Genomic DNA, 20,322 nt, shown 5'->3' with positions numbered 1-20,322 from the left:
AAGAAAAGGAGAGGTTAATAAGGAGCTATCAGTGCGGCACATGCAGTCCAACATCCTGTGACGACAGCTTGGATCCAAAGGGTATGTTCTTTGAACCAGCTGTGGAACGTCCACCTGAGCTTCCTTTGTTTCTGTTTCCTAAGAAATAATTGAAAGAGAACACATATTAAACCTTAAACGGGGCAAAGACAAGACCAAGATATACCATCTGGATGAGGGAGACCCTTAGTACCAGGTCATGATGGCATTCTGGGGTTTCCTGAGATCCAAAAAATAAAAATAAAACTACCATTGAGTCGATGCCAACTCACACTGACCCTAGAGGGCAGGATAGTACTGCCCCTGTGAGTTTCTGAGACTGCAACTCTTTACAGGATTAGAAAGCTCTTTCTTCTGTGGAGTGGCTGATGGTTTCGAACTGCTGACCTTATGGTTAGCAGCCCAACTCTTAACCACTGTGCCACCAGGATACAGAGTTTGACAAAGACATGGAGGACAAAGAAAACTGGCACAAAAGCATGATTGGTGGCAGATCAATACATCACAGATACAGGTTGGGACTACAGAAGCAGGCAAGGGAGACACACATTAGGAGACACACATTATGGTGAACAAAAGAGCTTATGTTTGGTGCAGGACCAGCAAATTGAGGGAGTCCATAGGGCATTACTTGTGACCCCTGGTACCAATATCTCCATCAAGGACATATCCCTGCAAGCCCCTAAGCTGAGGAGACTGTCTGTCCCTGGGCTGGCTGGGGTGAATGGAGGTGACCACTTTCCAACGCACTCTGCCTGAGAACAAGACTGCTCACATTCCTAGTCAGTGTCAGAAGAAGGAATTCAACGGAAGCTTCCTCTGTGTGGTCACGCTGCGAATGGATTTGGGGCTGTGACTGTCATCCGGACCAAGTCTGGTTCCTTTGTCACTCTGTAGCTTGACAGCACTTGGTTGCTTTTTTGTATGGCTGACAAATATGCTGTTGCTTCCAGGGAGGTACCATTGGAGGCTTATCCACCCCTCTGCTGAAGGGCATCTTGGTTGTCGCTGTGTTAGGCCACAACCAATAAAGCTGCCCTAAGCACTTGCAGGCAGGTTAATCTGTGGACACACATTTCCACCTCCCTTGGGGAAAGATCTCTTCACGTGGATCGAGCATCCTCCATGTTGGGTGGTCATTAGGAGTTATCAATTCGGTTCCGACTCAGCAACCTTATGCACAACAGAATGAAACACCGCCCAGTCCTGGGCCATCCTCACAGTTGTTCCTGTGCCATGGTGCAATCCATCTCCTTGAGGACCTTCCTCTTCTTCCCTGCCCCTCTACTTTACCCAGAATGCCTTGCTCATGCAGCAGCAGGCACGTGGACAGAACCAACACAGGGGACAGTGTTTTTCCTGCAGGAGTTTCACCTCGGCAGAACTCATGGACAGGGTCCAGTCAATACTGCGAGAGGGTCCCCAATCGGGCAGGGCACCACAAGAGCAATTAGAAAATTGTTCGTGTAATTACTTGCTCAAGGACTATATCTTTTTCCAGGTTGGGGTCCCATGAGGGACTGCATCTGCCTTTCTCATCATCAGATTCCCAGGGCCGAGGGAGTCCTGGTGGCAGAGAGGATTATACATCTTCATCTGGAAACATTTGTTTGCTTGGAAGAAGTTATCTGGTGGGATTTGTCAAAAAAAATTCCCTCCTCCCCACAATTAGCATGGAATAATTCAAACGCTGAGAGGATCGCCTGCAGGTGACACTTCCAGAATCCTGGAACATCAGGAAGTGACACTTCAGCCTGTTTTCACCTGATACTAAGGTTGAGTTCAAAACTCCACACATCACCTTGTCAAGTTCAAAGCATGCTGTCATTTTTCTCCCGAGCTAGGCAGTCCTCTCCACAAGATAACAAAGCCGGCCGGAAGAAGAGCAGGAACTCCTATCTGTGGGCTGAGACTTGAACTCGGATCGCCTTGCTTTCTGTTACACATTTGTCACATCAGCTGCCAAACAGCTTATCTGCACTCGGATGTGTCTGCGGTGGGTTCCGAAGTACGGGGTGGGGGTGGGGTGGGGTGGGAATGGGGGTTGCTGCTTCATATTTGAGATTGTTTGCAGACTCAAACTCTTCCGGGGGAAATCATCCCAAGACCTTGAAGGAAAAGGTGAACGCTGCCTGTTTTGATGGAGCGCAGCAGAGGGAGCCTTTGATTCCAGGGATAATTTGCAAACAGAAAACAGTTGCTGGGCAATTCGATTAGATAGGACTGGCCTCAGCACCATATTGCTTTTCTGTAATAAAATTTCATGGAGTCCGAGCTGCAGGGGCGGTGCTGCCAGCACGATGTAGGACCATAAAGGAGGGTCATTTGCGGCAGTCTTCCAACCGGAGCCCTGCATTCAGGGCCCTGGCCCTGCCAGGGAAACGGTTTTCAGCACTTTCTCATTTCCGGGTGGGGCGTCTGGATCCTAAATCCAGGGCAGCTGGCAGCTCCTTAGGGGAGCTAGAGCTAAATCACGCAGCCCAGGTGGTTAAGCCTAGGCTGTTAACCTAAAGATTGGCGGTTCTAACCCTCCCACTGGTTCTGCGGGAGAAAGAGGTGGCAATCTGCTTTTGTTAAAAAAGACAAACACAGCCTAAAACACTCGCTGGGGCAGTTCTAGCTCTGTAGCGTGGGTGGCGACAATTCGGAAATTGGATGAACCCTAACAACAGCCGAGTTAAACTCGCAGGCACCTGAGGGCTGGCTAGAGCCGGAGTGCTGCGTTAGGAAGAGGCTCCACCCTCCCGACCACGCTCATTTGTGGAGCCTTACTGCTGGCCATTTCAAAGTGCACTCTTCAACAAGAGGTCGCGTTGTAGATCACAAAGCCGACAGGCTGCCATCATTCTGAAGACCTGAGGGGACCTTACGCCGCTTGTGGCCCCCGAACTAGTCAGGCCTCCTGACTAGTCAGGGCGTTCGTTTCTGGACCTTTTTTCCTGAGTGCACGTGCCAGGAGGACGCCTTGCCTCTGGGTTTTGTATTAGTTCAGTGTCTGTCCCCAAGATGCTGGGGCTCCCTCTCAGCCTGGTCAGGCTACCTCTTCCAGGTCCGAGCGCTCTCGGAGCTCGCAGGTCCCAGTCGGGACACCAGCCGGGGCGGGCGGGGGGCGGGCCCCTGCGGGGGCGGAGCCGTGCGACCGTGGGGCTACTAGTCACGTGACGGTGGCGGGCTGCGGTCCGCACCCAGTGAGCGCAGGTGGTTGGGTAGGCCCCGCCCAGCCGAGGAGTCCCCGCCCCCTTTGTTGGTCCCGCCCACCGGAGAGGTGCCACCAGCCTGAGGAGGCCCCGCCCCCGAAGTTGGCCACGCCCGGCTTAGGAGGCCCCGCCCGACTGAGAAGGCCTCGTTCGTCTGAGGAGGCCCAGTTCGACGGAGAAGGCCCCGCCCGCCGAGGTTTCGCCCGGCCGAGGACGCCCCGCCCTCCGCGATGGCCCCGCCTGGTTGAAAAAACAACACCCACCGCGTTGGCTCCGCCCTCCGGCTTGTCCCCGCCCTCAGAGGAGGCCCGGGCCGCGAGCCGGCCGCTGGGCGCTGCTGGAGCCGAGCCTGCCGAGCGCGCGCTCCGCACCGGCGGCGCCCCGAGCCAGAGGCCCCTTGCCCGCCGGCTCCGGCGCGCCGGCAGCAGGAGGCGCCTCAAGATGGACGAGGGCGGCGGCGGCGGCGGCAGCAGCGAGGGCGGCGGTGAGTGTCGGAGGAGTGGCGGCGGCCGGCGGCCTGGGCGGAGGTCAGGCACGGGCCTGACGGGGACAGCCGGAGCTGGAGCCGGAGCCGTAGCCGCCGTCCGCGGCCAGCTAGAGGCGGCCGGGCGTGGCAGCACGCAGGCCCGGGGCGCGGCCGGGGGTGGGGTGTTGCCGAGCTCCGGCAAGGGTCCCGTGCGGGGCCGGGGTCTCCTGTAGGCGCGGGCCGACGCCGCAGAGTCGCTGCTCCGGAGTGGGGACCCCGCGGGGGCGACCTTCCCTGCGCCCCGTCGCCAAGGGCGTCCACGCCCTCCGGAGGCCCGCCGCGGGTTTAGGGGTGACCCACTCGGGGGTCCTCTTGCGGGTGGGAAATCGGGGTCCCGCAGGGCCAGAGGAGAAGGGGACACTTTTCTTGGCTTTGGGTCCCAAGTGGACCTCGGAATTGCTTAAAGGGCTAGAGGAGGCAATGAAGGTCCAGGTGTGGGTTTGAATTTTGTGCAAACATTACAGAGTGAGTACCTCCAACGCCACTCACCCAAATACACACTAAAATAAGTCATTTGAGCTGAGGGCTCCAGTAAGGAGCCACAGCCAGGGACAGAAGTTTGGAACTGGGGACCCCTTCCTGAGGAAGCTCTCCCAAGTGGGTCGTGTCTGTGGTCAGCGTGGCCCAGCTCCTCTGTGTCTGACACCGTCACCTCGAGCTGGGTTTGTCATCCGTTATTGAGTGGAATATATTATCCTGTTGTGTCATCGGATGTATGGCTGAAATCACGTTTTTAAAACCAAATTCGATGTGTGGTTGTCTGTGGAAGGGGACACTGGTTTCATGCTAAAGTCCAGTGTTACTGACATGCAGGCTGTGGTTGAGGTTCTATCTACTTGTGCTGGAGATTCCTCCCCACTCCCACCCACCCTTCCTTTTTTTGCTGACAGACTGAGTGATCAGAACCCCTTGTAATAAGGGAGCGGTTTGAAAAGTCCTAATTACAGGCTGCTTAGCAGTTGCCTGTTAAGCACCAGCAGGATTGAATACTTCAGGATGAAGTTAATCAAGGTGCCTTCTAGCATCGAAATGCTGCACCCAGCAAAACGTTGTTGGTGTTTTTCTTTTTTGCTGAAAGCAGCAGCGTGGCCGGGATGGTGGAAAGTTGGCACAAGCCCCTGCATTTTGCAGAGACGGGGCCATGTCCTTAAAGCTAGCGATAGCACTGTGGGACCAAGTGGGTGTATTGTTTATGGAAGAAAGTGCCGGGCAAAGGAGGAACCCAGTTGCAGAACCTCCTACTGCCAGGCTGTCCCAGTGAAGACGCAGTCAGGATTCCAAATCAGGGATGGCTAGTCCCTGGGAAGCCCTGCTTCCAACCCCTGCACTTGTGGAGAACACGGCAGAGCCCTCTCCGCCTTTTTTTCCCCTTAGCAAACAGACTAAAAACTGTTGTAACATTTCAACAAGGTGGCGCTTTTTGAAACAGTAATTTCCCTTCCATTTTTATCTGATTTATTGTTGAGACTACACACAGCAAAACACACCCACTGAGCTGTTTGTCCGGGTGCCATTGGGTGACCTGGATTGCATTCTGGGGGCTGTACAGCCTTTCTTGCCCTCCTTTTTTGAGTCCCCCCCCTTCACATAAGCTCACATCCCCCAAGTTCTATGTGATCTTTCGAGTTACTGTTGCCCATTTGAGCCTGTGTAGATAGCTCCTAAGGAGTCCAGGTGGCGTAATGGTTATGCGTTGGGTTGCTAACCATGACATCAGCAGTTTGAAACCTCCAGCTGCTCCTCCTCGAGAGAAAGACCAGATTTTCTACTCCGTTGAGTTTGTCTTGGAGACTCACAGGGCCAGTTCTATCTTGTCCCATAGGGTCGCTAAGAGTCGGCATTGCCTCAGTGGCAGTGAGTGAAATAACTCCTAACAGAACATAGTAGTCCACACAGATTTTTTCCTTAAAAAACAACAACAAACCAACCCAAAAATTGGTTCAGCTATTATGTTTGATTTTCAGAAGAAATCAAGGAATATTGTGGTCTGTGTAAAGAGGATCTCAGGGCAAGAGTTTCAAGGGTTCATCCCGTCTCTGGGTGCAGAAAAACTCTAGGGAGTTCAGGAGAATTTGAAATTCTGCCCTGCATCCCCGCCCCGTAAAATCCCAGAGCAACATGCCCAGCAGAGGTGGTTGACACTTTAAATAATATCTCACTGTGCTTGGGGGTCAGGCTGACACGAGTTGAACTGAAGTTCCCCTTAGACAATCCCTCCACAAACTGTTTCCAGCGTCCTAACCGTCTCCTCCTTCCTGCGTGGTGGCTCTGCTGGCATCTGCTTGCCAGGGTCTCAGGAATGGCTTGGCGGACTGCAGAGGGTGATTGGGACTCCATTAGCACAGAGATGTAGAAGAATTGAAGGAAAAAACCAGTACAGCGAGAGAAAAAGGGAGCCAGAGTCCCCCGGAGCAATTTAGAGGTCTTGAGTCTTTTAACAAAGCCTGACATTAATTATCCAGAGTCTGAGAGCTTCCTTGGGGCTATTAATATCTCTTCCGGGGCTAGATCACGAGGAAACAATCTTGAAATTAAACACAAAACAAGACAAAAAAATCTTATGCATGAAGATGTGCATTTGCGGCACCATTTATAACGGTGCAGCGGCTGGGGGACAAAGGGAAAAGCCGGCTTCACAAGTGTTACAAATAGAGTTGCTTACGGAGCAGTCTGAACAGCAAAAAAAAAAAAAAAGGTTGTTGCGCTGGCCTGTGTTCTTTTTATATTTTCCGGATTTCTTGGAGAGGCACCTAATGCTTTAGAATTTAGCAATGGAGGGGAGGAAGAGCCATAAAAAATGCCCACACACGCCCCCACCCCCAGCCAGGAGAAGTATTAGGGTTGTTACCCATACTTGAGTTCATTCACCTCACTGCCACATTCTGCAGCCAATAGATCCTGGATTGGTTTTCTGCACATCCCAGGCAGCCAACGGCCAGGCAGTGGCTGGAAAGCCACTTTCTGGGCCTTTATTGATTGGGTTTCTGAAAATCTTTCTTGCCTGGGTGGAGTAAGCAGTTAGAATGCTAGTTTTGGAAGATCCTCCCCCGAAGTTTTGAAATGAGAATCATGGCGCAGAGAGGATTTTTACAAATCCAGCGATGCTGCTTCCATTTTACTCTGGATGCTTGGGGGGGCCCTCAGGAGCTGCCACAAAGCTCTCTGTTATTGACAATTATTACGGCCATTGAAGATTATTTTTGTTTTCAAGGCTTGGTTTTAAAATTCGTGGTTTTTGTTTTTTATTTTTAAAATGAAGTTCAGCCCTTTGAAAGGGAGCTTAGCCAGTGCTCACACAATGATGAAACATAACATTTTTGGTATATTTTTAGAGCAAAGCTTCAACTTGCTTAACAGGCCAAATAATCTGCTTAAACAGTAGCTCTAGCTGAGCCTTTCCCTAAGGTCACCTTCCCTAAGGTTAGCAGCCACAGAGGCTTAGTTGGACCTCCTGTCAGCTGCTAAGCCCAAGGTCAGCCATTCAGACACAGGAGCAGCTCCGCCTGAGAAAGATGAGGCTGTCTGCCCCCTCTTCAATACCGACCATCTGGGAAGCCCAAGGGAACACTTCTACTCTGCCCTGACCCTACAGGTTGTGAGTCGGTGGGATAGTTAAGGTTTATTGTGCCAACCTGGCCGATGGACACGTGGGATTAATTGAATGGCAGGGAGATAAATGTCTCGGTGAGCCTCGCCTGTCTTGTCCCTTGTTCTCTGATGGTCAGATCAGTGTGTGGCTGCCTTAGCTAGTTCTCTGCCTCAACTCCAAAAGCTCCACTTCCTGCCAGACATCCCCCAGGAGAAGCCACATGGACCTACCCTGATGCAGCCCTGGGTTCTGGAGAAGCCGCGCGGAGACCCTTGCCTGTGCTGAGATGCTTACATGCTCACTGATTTGGCTTTCCTCCTGAAGTCGCTGTCATTGTGTGTGTTTTGTGAGATTGAGGAGAACTTTGTAGATCGGTGTTGGACATATGGGCTAATATCCAGTTTGTGAACTTGGACTGGACTGGGTTGGGATGCTTTCTTAATATGTACTTACCCTTTATATAAAACTCTCTCTTATAAAATATGGGTGTCTTTGAATTTTGTTTCTCTAGTCTACCCAGACTAACACAGTCAGTATCCACTTAATGACAATGGATTTGCTTTTGTTCCCCTACTCCCACTTGTTTGTTGCTCAGTTGGGGTCAGCTTGAAAGGCTTCAAAACTTGATCTCTACTTGCTACTTGAACAATTTCAATTTTTGTCCCGGATATTATTATTATTTTTTCTTTCAATTCGCGATAAGACAAGAGGCTGGCCCTATCAATGGAAGGCAGTTATGAGGAGGAACAAGTTGGGGGTGGGGGATGCAAGATTACATGAACACATTGTTAATTATAATGTGTGCAGAGCCGAGTTAAGGCATTTGAAATTCCTCTGAGGCTTTGTTGCTGCTTCAGATATTCTAGAATGGTTCTGGGGCTGTGACTCCTTGGAAGGCGACTGGCTGGCCCTATGCCACCATTCTTTGATGGACGTGGGAACCTGCTGGCTGATGTTCCTGATGGGCCAGCCATTGCAGATGACACTGATTCACCTTACTGTGTGCCCACGCCCCCAGCCTGTTAATGTCAACGAGGGCGGGGTCTGCCTGCACGTGGGAAGATGCTCAGTCTCACTTCATAAGTACCAGTGACTTGCTGCCACTGAGTCAATTCCAACTCATAGGACATACTCAACTGTAGGATAGGGTAGAACTGCCTCTGTTGCTTTCTGGCACTCTTTTCTCAACCTTCCTAATGCCTCGACTCTTTAATACCGTTCCTCATGTGGTGGTGACCCGAACCATAAAATTCCTTCATAATTGTCATTTTGCTACTGTTATGAATCTGGCAACCCTGTGAAAGGGTCGATCCAGTCATTCTACCCCTAAAGGGGTCTCGACCCACAGGTTGAGAACCTCTGCTTTATGGGATTAACAAGCCTTATCGTTCCTCCTCGGAGTGGCTGTTGGGTTCAAACCGCTGACCTTGTGGTTAGCAGCTCAATGGCTTCTTGGGAACAGGCATAAGCGGGTTCTTTCACCTCTTCTCTCCTTGGCCTTAAGGAGCCCTGATGGCCTGGCATGTTAAGCATTAGGCTGCTCACAGCAAGGTCAATGGTTCAAGCCTACCAGCTGCTCCATAGGTGAAAAATTCACGGCCTTGGAAACCCTGTGGGGCAGCTCTGCTTTGTGCCAGTGGGCCACTGTACGTCATAGTCAATTCTGCAGCAGTGGGCTGCCCCTTCTCCCTGGCAGTTGCCATCTTTGCTCCTTGGCTTTGAGGCTCACTGATGCCCTAACTTCTGCCCAGTGACTCTAGCTCCTATTTGAAACACACAAAAAACCCTCCTCCTCTCACCTTCCTGCTTAAGTGGTAGCAGCTTCTTGCAATTGCTAATCTCTGGGGGATCTTCCTGTTTTTTCCCTCAATTCCTGTGGAATCCGTTCCCTGCATTAAATTCCTTCTCGTACACATACTCAGAGCAACTTTGTTGTTGATTCCCTAGGTGGACAGAGGGGGCAGTTGGCGGTTAGCTTTTAAAATGATCACTGTTAATGGTTGTTGGCTTGACTCCAGCTCCTCTTGACCCACGTATGAGGGGGCTGTCAAACATTACAGAAGAACGGAATGAAAAGATGGTTGACTTTTTTCCATGAACCCTTTGAAACCTCCTCACATCCCAGAATAAAACATTAACTGGTCTTGTTCCATCTTTTGACACAGCAATAGCTAGTTCTTCTAGGCATTCAGCTGGCAGATGTACGTGTACATGTATGAGGTGGCACTAGCGCCAGGCTGCTCTCTGCATTGTCACCGTAAAATAACATAATTTGTGTTATGTCTGCAGGAGACTCATCAAATAAATCACAACCTACTCAGATTGTAGGAGCCTTGATGGTGGGGCAGGTTAAGTGCCAGCCTGCTAACTGCAAGGTCAGCTGTTTGAACCCACCAGGCACTCTGAGGGAGATGAGGCAGTCTACTTCTATAGCGATTTTCACCTTGGCAGCGAGCCCCGTGCCGAGGGTAAACAGTTCAGTCGAATGGGAGATGGAACTGTGGGGAGCAACCACTCCTGGGTCCGAGGCTCAGGTGGAGCTTACGCACACAGACCTCTCATACCAACTGTGTCCAGAGTGCTGTGTCATTGGAAACATTGATTGTTACCAGTGCAATCGCCTTATACCCCAGGAGGCTGATTGATAATGTTTTCCCTTTCTGTTTCTATGGGTTTTTGTTTATCTGGCTTTAATTTGTGTGTGTGGGTTTGTTTGCTGGTTGGTTTGTTGCTGTTGGTGGAGGTGATGTTGCGCTTACGGGATTTTGAATTTGTCATAATACAACCACCAAAGTCACTCTGAGTCAGGCATATCCCAGGGACAAGCAGATGGATTCTGGGCCTCCATTGAACTCGAGCCCCAGTCCAAGAACAGTTAGTTCTGATCACGTGGCCCTGCTCCATACGCACTTTCTTGAAATGATCACTGAAGATAAGGGTGCTACAGCCAAGCGTGGTGAAGAAAGCGGGTGGTGCACAGTTAGCAATCTGCAAATAGTGTCTGGGGTCTTAAAGGCTTGTATTCAAACAAGCAGCCATCTAAGTGAGGTCTCAACCAGCTCCACATGGAAGAAACACACTAACTTGTGTGATCCAAGACAACAAGTAACAAAATTCAAGCGTGACAATGGGAGAAGTATCATAGCTTAAATTGTAAACACCCAATTTGTAAAAGGCGATGGTGGACAGGGGAGCAGAGTTTCTAGTCAGATTAAGGGGCTGGTACATCCCCTGTCTGCCACAGGCAAGGGTCTCAAACAGCTTTACTATGAGAGATCATTGTAACCTTGATTATGCTGAATTGAACTTGATACTTGGTCAGTTGACTTCTTTCTTGAACCAAACTGAAATTGTTCTAGGTGCAAGTATTTCTTGCTTGTTCCATCACAAAAATTTCTTCCCTGGCCTTTTAAATACTCATGGTGGTCTTTTCTTTCTTACTCATTATTTGTATTTTAATCTTTATATTATGATTTCCGTTACCACTCTATTTTGTTTCTGTGTTTCCTGGTTTGTGAAGCACAGAAGGAGCAGATGCAGAGAGGTAATAACTGAGGCAAGGGTTCCAAGGACTGCAGAGGAATACACAAAACCTGTCCTGGAAGGGCAGCCAGGACACGACCCTCCTTAGAGCAGTGGTTCTCAGCCTTCCTCACGCCGCGACCCTTTCACACAGTTCCTCATGGGGTGGTGACCCCCAACCATAACATTGTTTTCATTGCTACTTCATCACTCTCATTTTGCTACTGTGATGAATCGGGCGACCCCTGTGTAAAGGGTCATTCCACCCCCAAAGGGGTTGCGGACCCGCAGGTTGAGAACCACTGGATTATAGGGAGGTAAAGGGGGAGTGGGAAATAGAGAAGGGTGAGGGCGTTGGGGAGCAAACAATGTAGGTGGAAGGGGGAAGGGAGCACTAGAACTGATTGTGATTACACAACTCATTTTAAAGGTGATTTAACCATGAAAAAGAAAAAAAAATTTACAATTGGGGTAATAATGGTACAGTTCTCCTTGATACGATGGAACTGTTGAATTGTATGCTATGTGGATTATGTGACAATAAGCTGTAAAAAATGATTTACAGGCTAGGTTCCCAAATTTAGTTGGCCTACTGCCCTCTTTTCATGAAAAAAAATTAGCCATCCACTCCCCATTCGCCCAATGAAAAACATTTGTTCTATAGCCTGTCATCACCCAGGATAAACGGTGGGTATCTGCTTTTGCAGCCCCGCAAACTGGTTCCAGCAGTTCCCAAGGGCAGCATCACCCACACAGGGCAACACTGACTGCCAGACTCAACCCCTCGGAGCAGCCTCCCTTGGCCTATAGGGTCTCCCATGGTGTCAGAGTGGACTCTGTGGCCATAGTTCTGTCTGGGGTTCTATTCCGATGGTGGTTGAAGCTGTGAAGCTGTGGAGAGAAATGGAGATGCTCCTCATAAATCGGTCTGGAAAGATCTCCAGAATATCTAAGCTAAAGAAAGTGAAATGTAGGGCACTGTATGTCGTGAACTCCCACTTTTTTGTTTTTAAAGGATGCACTTGTGCAGATTGAAGACCCAAAGCCCATCTGAAGGCAAATGGACATCCCCTTACAGAAGGATCGGGGGAGGAGACAAGCCAGTCAGGGGACAGTGTAGCAACAATGAAACATCCAACTTTCCCCTTGTTCTTTAATGCTCACCCCCCCACTATCATGATCCCAATTCTGCCTTACAAATATGGCTAGACCAGAGCATGTACACTGGTACAGATAAGAACTGGAAACACAGGGAATCCAGGACAGATGAACCCATCGACCAATAATGAGAGTAGAGATACTAGAAGGGGGAGGGGGAGAAAGGAAGAACCAATCACAAGGATCTCCACATAACCCCCTCCCTGCGGGATGGACAATAGAAAACTGGGTGAAGGGAGGCATCAGACAGTGTAAGACAATAAAATAATTATAAATTATCAAGGGTTCGTGAGGGAGGGGGGAGTGGAGAGGGAGGGGGGAAAATGAGGAGCTGATACCAAGGGCTCAAGTAGAAAAAATGTTTTGAGAATGGTGATGGCAACAAGTGTACAAATGTGCTTGACACAATGGATGTATATATGGATTGTGATAAGAGCCCTCAATAAAATTATTTTTAAAAATTAAAAAAATGAAAAGGATGCATTTACATGGGCTTGAGGAAAATTTCTGGAAAATTAAACAGGGAACTGGTCACAGTGCCACCTGTTTGGGGGAAGATGAGAGCCAAGCAGGTAGAGAGAAGGAAACTTGACTATGTGCTTTTTTTTTTAATTCAAATAAGTTTACAGAAGTTCGTCTTCATCTCCTTCACAATTGGAAGATAGTTTTATGGAAGAAAATTGTATATTAGTTTTAAACATAAATATATAGATCCATTTTTGAGGAGTATTTATATGGAAAACAATGGAATCAATAGACAGAATAATGGTAAAATGAATTTCCTTTCCTGTGGGAAATTAACCATTGAAGGATTTTTTTGGGGGGGGATTGGTGTCTTTTGAGTGTGTACAGGGTGGATGTGATCAGTGCTGTCGGAGTCTACTGAGAGCATGCTCTTTCCCAGTCCAGGTATTCATTCAGTGAACGCGCATGCCAGAGGGCAAGCACCAGGGCTCTTGTGAGTAGCTGAACCTTCTCCACAGAGTTACTTTTAGGTGAGGAGCCAGGCGAGACAATCAACAGGTTTGTGGGTTGGGCAGGCAGGAGAGGGGGAGCCTTAGTACAAAGCACAGCCCTTGAAGGATGTGCTCTTACAGGGGCAGTTGGGGCGAAGGCCTCGGCAGTTAAGTGTGTGGTAGAGCAGGTGGAGGCAGGCCTGGAATTTGTGGGGTAAGAGTGGGAAGAGGGGGAAGCAAGGGCATCCTAGGTGGGCTCTGCAGGGGCACTGGATTCCTGAATGTGCCTCTTTTAGCCACAGTCACTTAACCCCTACCAAACAACCTTTTCCTGCTGGGTCTGGTAAGAGGTGGCGAGGAAAGATACTGATAGGATACACCTGTGAGTAATCAATCCAGTGACTTACCTGGAGTCAATGGAATGCCATCCTACTGAGTAGCCAATGTGCCCTCTGAGAAGCAGGAGGAGGGAACCTCACTGACAGCAATAGCAGGAGTGGAGTGGAGCTTGTCCTTTGGACGGGAGATTCCCGCACAGTGAACCTCCCTAATCCACGAGACAGCTGTAACATCAGGGAGCAACAGCAGCAGAACTAGGACCCGGAGTGTGAGACAGAGTGGTGGACTTCCCAGCCCACAGAGCAAGGAAAGCTGAGTGTTTGGGGCCAGGAGGGTGGCTTGTGGAGTGGGGGTGCTTTGGGGCATTTAATTGGGGGAACTGGGCTTGCCGACTCCATTGAAGTGGAGCTGGGTGCCTTCAGAATGGTTTCTTGGAGTGCAGTGCCTCTGGGCACTTAATTGGGAGAAGTAGGTTATTTGACTCATGGAAGAGGGGCTGAGTGGGTTGTGGCTTATTGGAGTGGAGTGCCTCTGGGCACTTATTTCAGGAAGCTGGACTCATTGACTCATGGAGCCTAGAGGGCATTCAGGTTAAGGTGTATGGGGTGGGGAGCCTCTCAGCACTAACTGACCCACAGAACTGGAGCTCAGTGCTGGGCCGAGGCCTGCAGTGGGCTGGGCCGCCCTTTGGGCATCTGTGAGCAGCGCTGAAAGAACTCCATGCCTTGTCCTGATGAGCAGCATTATCCTGAGCATTTCTCACTTGCATTATAACCTGGTAACTTCCTTAAACCCTTAATGCATGGATATTGTTCTGAGTTCTGTGTAGACTCTACAGTGGGTATTAGAGCCTAGATATGAAAGTGGAGAATACAAAAAAAAGAATACTAGTTAATATAATACATACAGGGACCTCAGATTTTATTGTACATGCATGAAGCCATTGAAGGCTTCGCCCTTCAGATTATGTGTACTGTATTTTTACATTGAGGAGCCCTGGTGGCCCTTTGGTGGCGTAGTGGCTACACATTGGGCTGTTATCTGCAAGGTCAGCAGCTTAAAACCACCAGCGGCTCCAAGGGAGCAGTAAAAAGACAGGGCTTTTACTCCTGTAAAGAGTTAGGTCTCAGTGTCCCATAGGGTAACCATTAGTCAACATTGTCTCAATGGCAGTGGGTTTTGGGCTGTGTTGTAGGAACCCTGGTGGCATAGTCGGTTACACGTTGGCTGCTAACTGCTGCAAGAAGCTTTCTGCCCCATAAAGATTTACAGCTGTTTCCCAAAGTGGGCGATACCCTGGGGGTGCTGGAATGATCCAGGGGAGCTTCAAAAGCCAGTCCGTACCCTTCCTCCTGGGTTATGGGTTTCAGTACAAATATTTTTAAATTGCTGAGTCTTTATTTTTCCTGCAAAGGAGGCGGTAAGCCAAATAAATTTGGGACCCTCTGATTGACAGCCTTTGAAGCTCCCCAGGAGCAGCTCCACTTTGTCCTAGAGCAGTGCTTCTCAACCTTCCTCATGCTGCGACCCTTTCACACAGGTCCTCATGTGGTGGTGACCCCCAACCACAACATTATTTTTGTTGCTACTTCATCACTGTCATTTTGCTACTGTTACGAATCGGGCGACCCCTGTGAAAGGGTTTGACCCTCAAAGGTGTCTCGATCCACAGGTTGAGAACCACTGTCCTAGAGGGTCACTATGAGTTGAAATTGTAGCTCTGTGGGTTAGACAGCAGGCTGCTAATGGCAAGATCAGAGGTTTAAATCCACCATCCACCCCGAGGGAGAAAGATGAGGCTATTTGTCTCCGTAAAGATTTACTGTCTTGGAAATAGGGTTCATATGAGTCAAAATCGACTCAGTGGCAGTGGGTTTGGTTTTAGTTTAATGCTTCTTGTAAGGGACTGTAGCAGTTCAGTGGTAAAAACCACTTGGCTTACATGTGAGAAACAGGTTCTGTTCCTAGCCATGCACCCACTTCCTGTGCAGCAGAGGGTTAGGTATTGCTATGAAGCTGAACAGGTACCAACTGAGCTTCTAGGCTAAGACTAGGAAGAAAGGCCTGGCAATGCCCCTCCCAACATCAATCAATGAAAACCTATGGATCCAATATTCTAATTAGCAGCTGATTGCAGGGTCGATGCAGGAACCCACAGTATTTTGTCCCGCTGTGCTTAGTGTCCATGAGCTGGTGACCAGTCCCCAGCGACTTGCTGATGACAAAACTTTCTATGTGCAGGATTCTGCCCTATGTCAGACCATAGCCTGGTTACTGGTCACGGGCCCTATCAGGTACTTACCACCATTTTACAGGTGGAAAAACTGAGGTTTACCCAAGAATCCACAGCTGAGGCCGTGTAAGATCTCTGTGTTCTGGTAAAGAGAGGTATAAACTTTTCCCGGAGAAGGGCCAGATGGTAAATAATTGGGCCACATAAGTCTCTGCCATAAATTCTTATTTTTAATAAAACCCACTGCCATTGAGTCAATTCCAACTCTGCAACCCTCTAGGGGTAGAGTAGAACGATAGAGTTTTGGAGGTTGCAAATCTTTACTGAAGTTGGTGGCCTTGTTTCTCTCCCAAGGAGTAGCTGTTGGGTTGAAACCACTGAGCTCTTGGTTAGCAGCAGAACACTTAACCCATTACACTACCAGGGTTACTTGTGAGACAACCTTTCTTACCTTGGGTGCCATTTGGGACCCCTCTGTGGGCCCCTGTGTCTCTGATATTTGCCATCCCTCTTCTCACCTTTCCTGGCTGTTCCTTGTATCTGCTCCACTTCTTCCTCAGATGTCTACAGGTCACCTGGCCTTGATTCACTGTGGTTTCTGTTCCCCTGGCTCCTCTTCAGACAGGGCTTACTAGACCAGCTTGTCTGGAGTAACACCCCCCACCCTCTGCCACTCTTTCTCGCCTGCGCTTTCTTTCTTGGGGCTTATTGCCCCTTAGCTTGTATACTGAGCCAAGGCGGGGATCTTGCCTGCTTATATCCACCGTTTTATCTTCCAGCTCTAGAGTACTGGTAGGTGGATGGAGAGCCCTCCAGTACATGTTTGTTAATAAATACAGAATGAGATTGAAGTCGCTTTTGTGTAGTGGCATTTCTGGCCCCACACCCAGTCTTCCTTTTGTATTTCCTGAGAGGAAACCATTATGAATATGATGGGTGGTGTGTGTGTACACATTAACCATATATATAAACACACACGAGGGCTTCTAGAAGTTTGTGAAATTTTTCCATTATTTAATTTCATTTTCCAATGAACTTTTTTTCCATTAACAATTTTATTGGCATGTAATTCACATGTCATACAGTTCAGTAGTTCAGTCATTTTTGAACTTCTTGAGACTGTGTGTCTGTGTATGTCTGTGTATACATACTTATAACATACTGCATGAGGTGGCTTCCAGGAGGTCATGGAAAATGAAATTGAAACATAATGGAATTTTTACACAAAATTTTGGAAGCGATCTCATACACACACACATATCTTTTTATTGTGGTAAGCTAGCATATCTCAGAAAATTTACTGTTTTGACCAGCCATAATGTGCAATTCAGTTATGTTCAATCACAGTTGTCACTTAGAGAATATATTCGGTATTGTAACAGTCTAATTAGTGTTAAGTCAATTCTCATTCATGGGCACCGCATGCAAGAGCAGGCACACACACATATACACATACGTATATACACTATATACATGCATACATCTCTCACACACACGTGGGCTTCAAAAACAAAGTCCCATTCTCTCAATTCGTTTTCCATGAACTTTTTGAAGCTCTTTCCTGTGTCTGTGTTTTTATCCATAAAAGATGACTTTGGGTTGTTTAGAAAACAAGTGTGTGTCATACTGGTGGTGATGTGTTTCAGCTTTCATGTGAGATTATTCATGTCATTGCACACCTTATTCCTCTTCACTGTAGGAACCTTTATCTTGTCCTGTGTGGTTTGGACTCTGCATGGTGGTGGACACCATGTTTGCCACCTTTATACACCTGTGTGACTTTTTAGAGCAGTGGTTCTCAACCTGTGATCCCTTTTGGGGTCAAACGACCCTTTCACTGGGGTTGCCCGATTCATAACAGTAGCAAAATGACAGTGATGAAGTAGCAACGAACATTATTTTATGGTTGGGGGTGTCATCACAACATGAGGAACTGTAGGAAAGGGTCCAGCATGAGGAAGGTTGCGAACCACTGCTCTAGAGCAGCTCCCTAGGGTCGGGAGTGTGGGATAGAGGCGTGCTCTCCCTTTCCCTGGGTCCAGACAGGTTGCTCTCCCAGCATTCTGTCGACACACAGGTTGCTTTTCTAGTGAGGTGTTTTAGGAGGCGAGTCTGTGAGACCAGTGGTCGGCGTGACGGTGAAGGAGGATGGGAATCTCAGACAGCATCTGGCTTGTGTGACTGGACAACGCAGTGATGGTGGTGAGAAAGGGAGTCTTGGGAGGTAGGCGAAAACCGTTTTGAGGCTTCGTGTTTCTCAAGGTCTTTGTCTTCACCTCTGCAGGATATTTTCACTGGGGATACAGTTCTAGGGAGTCCCTGGGTGGCATATAGAAAGGGCATATATTAAGTAGAGGCACTGCTGGGTCATACAATGTTTTTATTCCCAGTTGTTTGAGAGGGGGTGCCACACCGCTTTCCACAGTGGGGGTGCTGTTTCAGATCCCACCAGCTGTCTAGGAGGGTTTGGTTTGGAGAATATTTGGCCGTTGTCTCTTCATAAGTTTCTGCTGATGCCTTCTCGCTTCTCTTTGGGACTGTAATTACATGCATGTTAGAGCTCTCACCCCGTGCCTCATGTGACAGGCTGTGTTCTGTGTGTTTTCTTCAGCTCTGTGTTCCAGTGTAGTAGGCCTTGCTTTAGTTCTCTTTTGATGTTTAACCAACTTAATTAGGTCCTTAATTTGACTTAGTGTCTTTCTTTTAAAAGTTTTCTTGATTCTCTTTAGATTGCAGTTTGCTGCCGAAGTTTTCCATCTTATCAACTAAACTCATATTTTAGAATCTTTGTTGATAACTCTTGGATTGCTGTGAGTCTTGTTTTGTTGTCAAGTTCACCCTTAGTTTCTAGCTACCTGATCTTGACTCTTAAGTATGCCCTTTAAGCTTTCATTAACTTCTGGATGATGATGACAATTGCAGAGATTGCTGAAGAAGGTCTTCATCCAGAGAAGACTCTGGCCAAAAGTTCAGGCGAGGACTGTCACTTTTATCCAGTGAAACGGTTATCAATCTGTGGGTCTCTACCACTTTGGGGGTCGAACGACCCTTTCACAGGGGTCGCGTAAGACCATCAGAAAACACATCTTTCCAATGGTCGTGGGAACCAAGACACCACTCCTCTGTCCATGTCCACGTGGGTCTGCCCACATGAAGATAGACCCACCTACAAGTAACCAGCGTGAAGACTGTTACCCATGCTACACCATGCTTCAAGACACAATTTCGGAGCAGTGTGAAGAAGAGGCGAGAACGACCCCCGGATCGACCAGAGCCTGCGCGCCGCATCCCCTCGTCCAGCGCCTGCGCCCAGCGCCTGCGCCCAGCGCCTGCGCCCAGCGCCTGCGCCCAGCGCCTGCGCCCAGCGCCTGCGCCCAGCGCCTGCGCCCAGCGCCTGCGCCCAGCGCCTGCGCCCAGCGCCTGCGCCCAGCGCCTGCGCCCAGCGCCTGCGCCCAGCGCCTGCGCCCAGCGCCTGCGCCCAGCGCCTGCGCCCAGCGCCTGCGCCCAGCGCCTGCGCCCAGCGCCTGCGCCCAGCGCCTGCGCCCAGCGCCTGCGCCCAGCGCCTGCGCCCAGCGCCTGCGCCCAGCGCCTGCGCCCAGCGCCTGCGCCCAGCGCCTGCGCCCAGCGCCTGCGCCCAGCGCCTGCGCCCAGCGCCTGCGCCCAGCGCCTGCGCCCAGCGCCTGCGCCCAGCGCCTGCGCCCAGCGCCTGCGCCCAGCGCCTGCGCCCAGCGCCTGCGCCCAGCGCCTGCGCCCAGCGCCTGCGCCCAGCGCCTGCGCCCAGCGCCTGCGCCCAGCGCCTGCGCCCAGCGCCTGCGCCCAGCGCCTGCGCCCCGCCGCCGCCGTCACCATGCCCAAGAGAAAGGCTGAAGGGGATGCTAAGGGAGATAAAGCCAAGGTGAAGGATGAACCTCAGAGGAGATCAGCAAGGTTATCTGCTAAATCCGCTCCTCCAAAACCAGAGCCTAAGCCGAAAAAGGCCCCTGCGAAGAAAGGAGAAAAGGTACCTAAAGGGAAAAAGGGGAAAGCTGATGCTGGCAAGGACGGGAACAATCCTGCAGAAAATGGAGATGCCAAAACAGACCAGGCACAGAGAGCTGAAGGTGCTGGAGATGCTAAGTGAAGTGTGTGCATTTTTGATAACTGTGTACTTCTGGTGACTGTACAGTTTGAAATACTATTTTTTATCAAGTTTTATAAAAATGCAGAATTTTGTTTTACTTTTTTTTTTTTTTAAGCTATGTTGTTAGCACACAGAACACTTCATTGTTGTCTTTTGGAGGGGGACAAATGTCAATACGCTGTCTCCAAAGCTAGATGGAGTGAAAAACAACACTTTGCCCTGCTAGTTTTGAGAGACTCCCTCTGGGGTTTCAGGAGGAGGGGGGATTCCCTGACACGACCCACGTTCGCCACCTTGGCACACACACCTTGTGAGGGGGAAAATTCAGCTGCGTTTTGACATCCTCCACCCCTTCTTCTCTTTCCCCTCTGCCTTCAGCACAGACTTGACTCCACAAACTCAGACACCTGTTGGGACCTGACCTCAAAACATTGGCTGTTAGTTTATCGGCGATCTGGACTTTCCAATGACGCCATTCTCATGGCATCCCTCAAAAGAGCAGCGCCCCCTTTGTTCAGATGGCAATTCTGCCGTGTCCATTTCATTTTCTGAACGTCAGGGTCAGCTCTTGAAAAGTTGTTAAAACAACATGCTCAATGTGAAATGTCACCCTCACTAAACCTTCCCCGGTCAGCGCACCAGC

The 20,322-nt window shown here is 49.6% G+C and overlaps 1 protein-coding gene and 1 pseudogene across 1 annotated transcript in view; both read left to right on the top strand.

Moving 5' to 3' along the window:
* Positions 1-3,507: 3,507 nt before the first annotated feature.
* Positions 3,508-20,322, top strand: part of CYTH3 (cytohesin 3) — an 82,459-nt gene continuing 65,644 nt past the window's right edge. The window contains exon 1 of the mRNA XM_075527529.1: positions 3,508-3,720. Coding sequence (XP_075383644.1) covers positions 3,678-3,720 — 43 coding nt within the window. The 5' untranslated portion in view covers positions 3,508-3,677. The remainder of the gene's footprint in view (positions 3,721-20,322) is intronic.
* On the top strand, positions 19,379-19,806 carry LOC142423333 (non-histone chromosomal protein HMG-17 pseudogene; annotated as a pseudogene).

Source organism: Tenrec ecaudatus, chromosome 12 (assembly GCF_050624435.1).
Source record: "Tenrec ecaudatus isolate mTenEca1 chromosome 12, mTenEca1.hap1, whole genome shotgun sequence".
In the NCBI taxonomy this organism is placed as follows: Eukaryota; Metazoa; Chordata; class Mammalia; order Afrosoricida; family Tenrecidae; genus Tenrec; species Tenrec ecaudatus.
The sequence above is the reverse complement of the archived record's forward strand: the minus strand, read 5'-3'. Positions and strand labels throughout refer to the sequence as shown.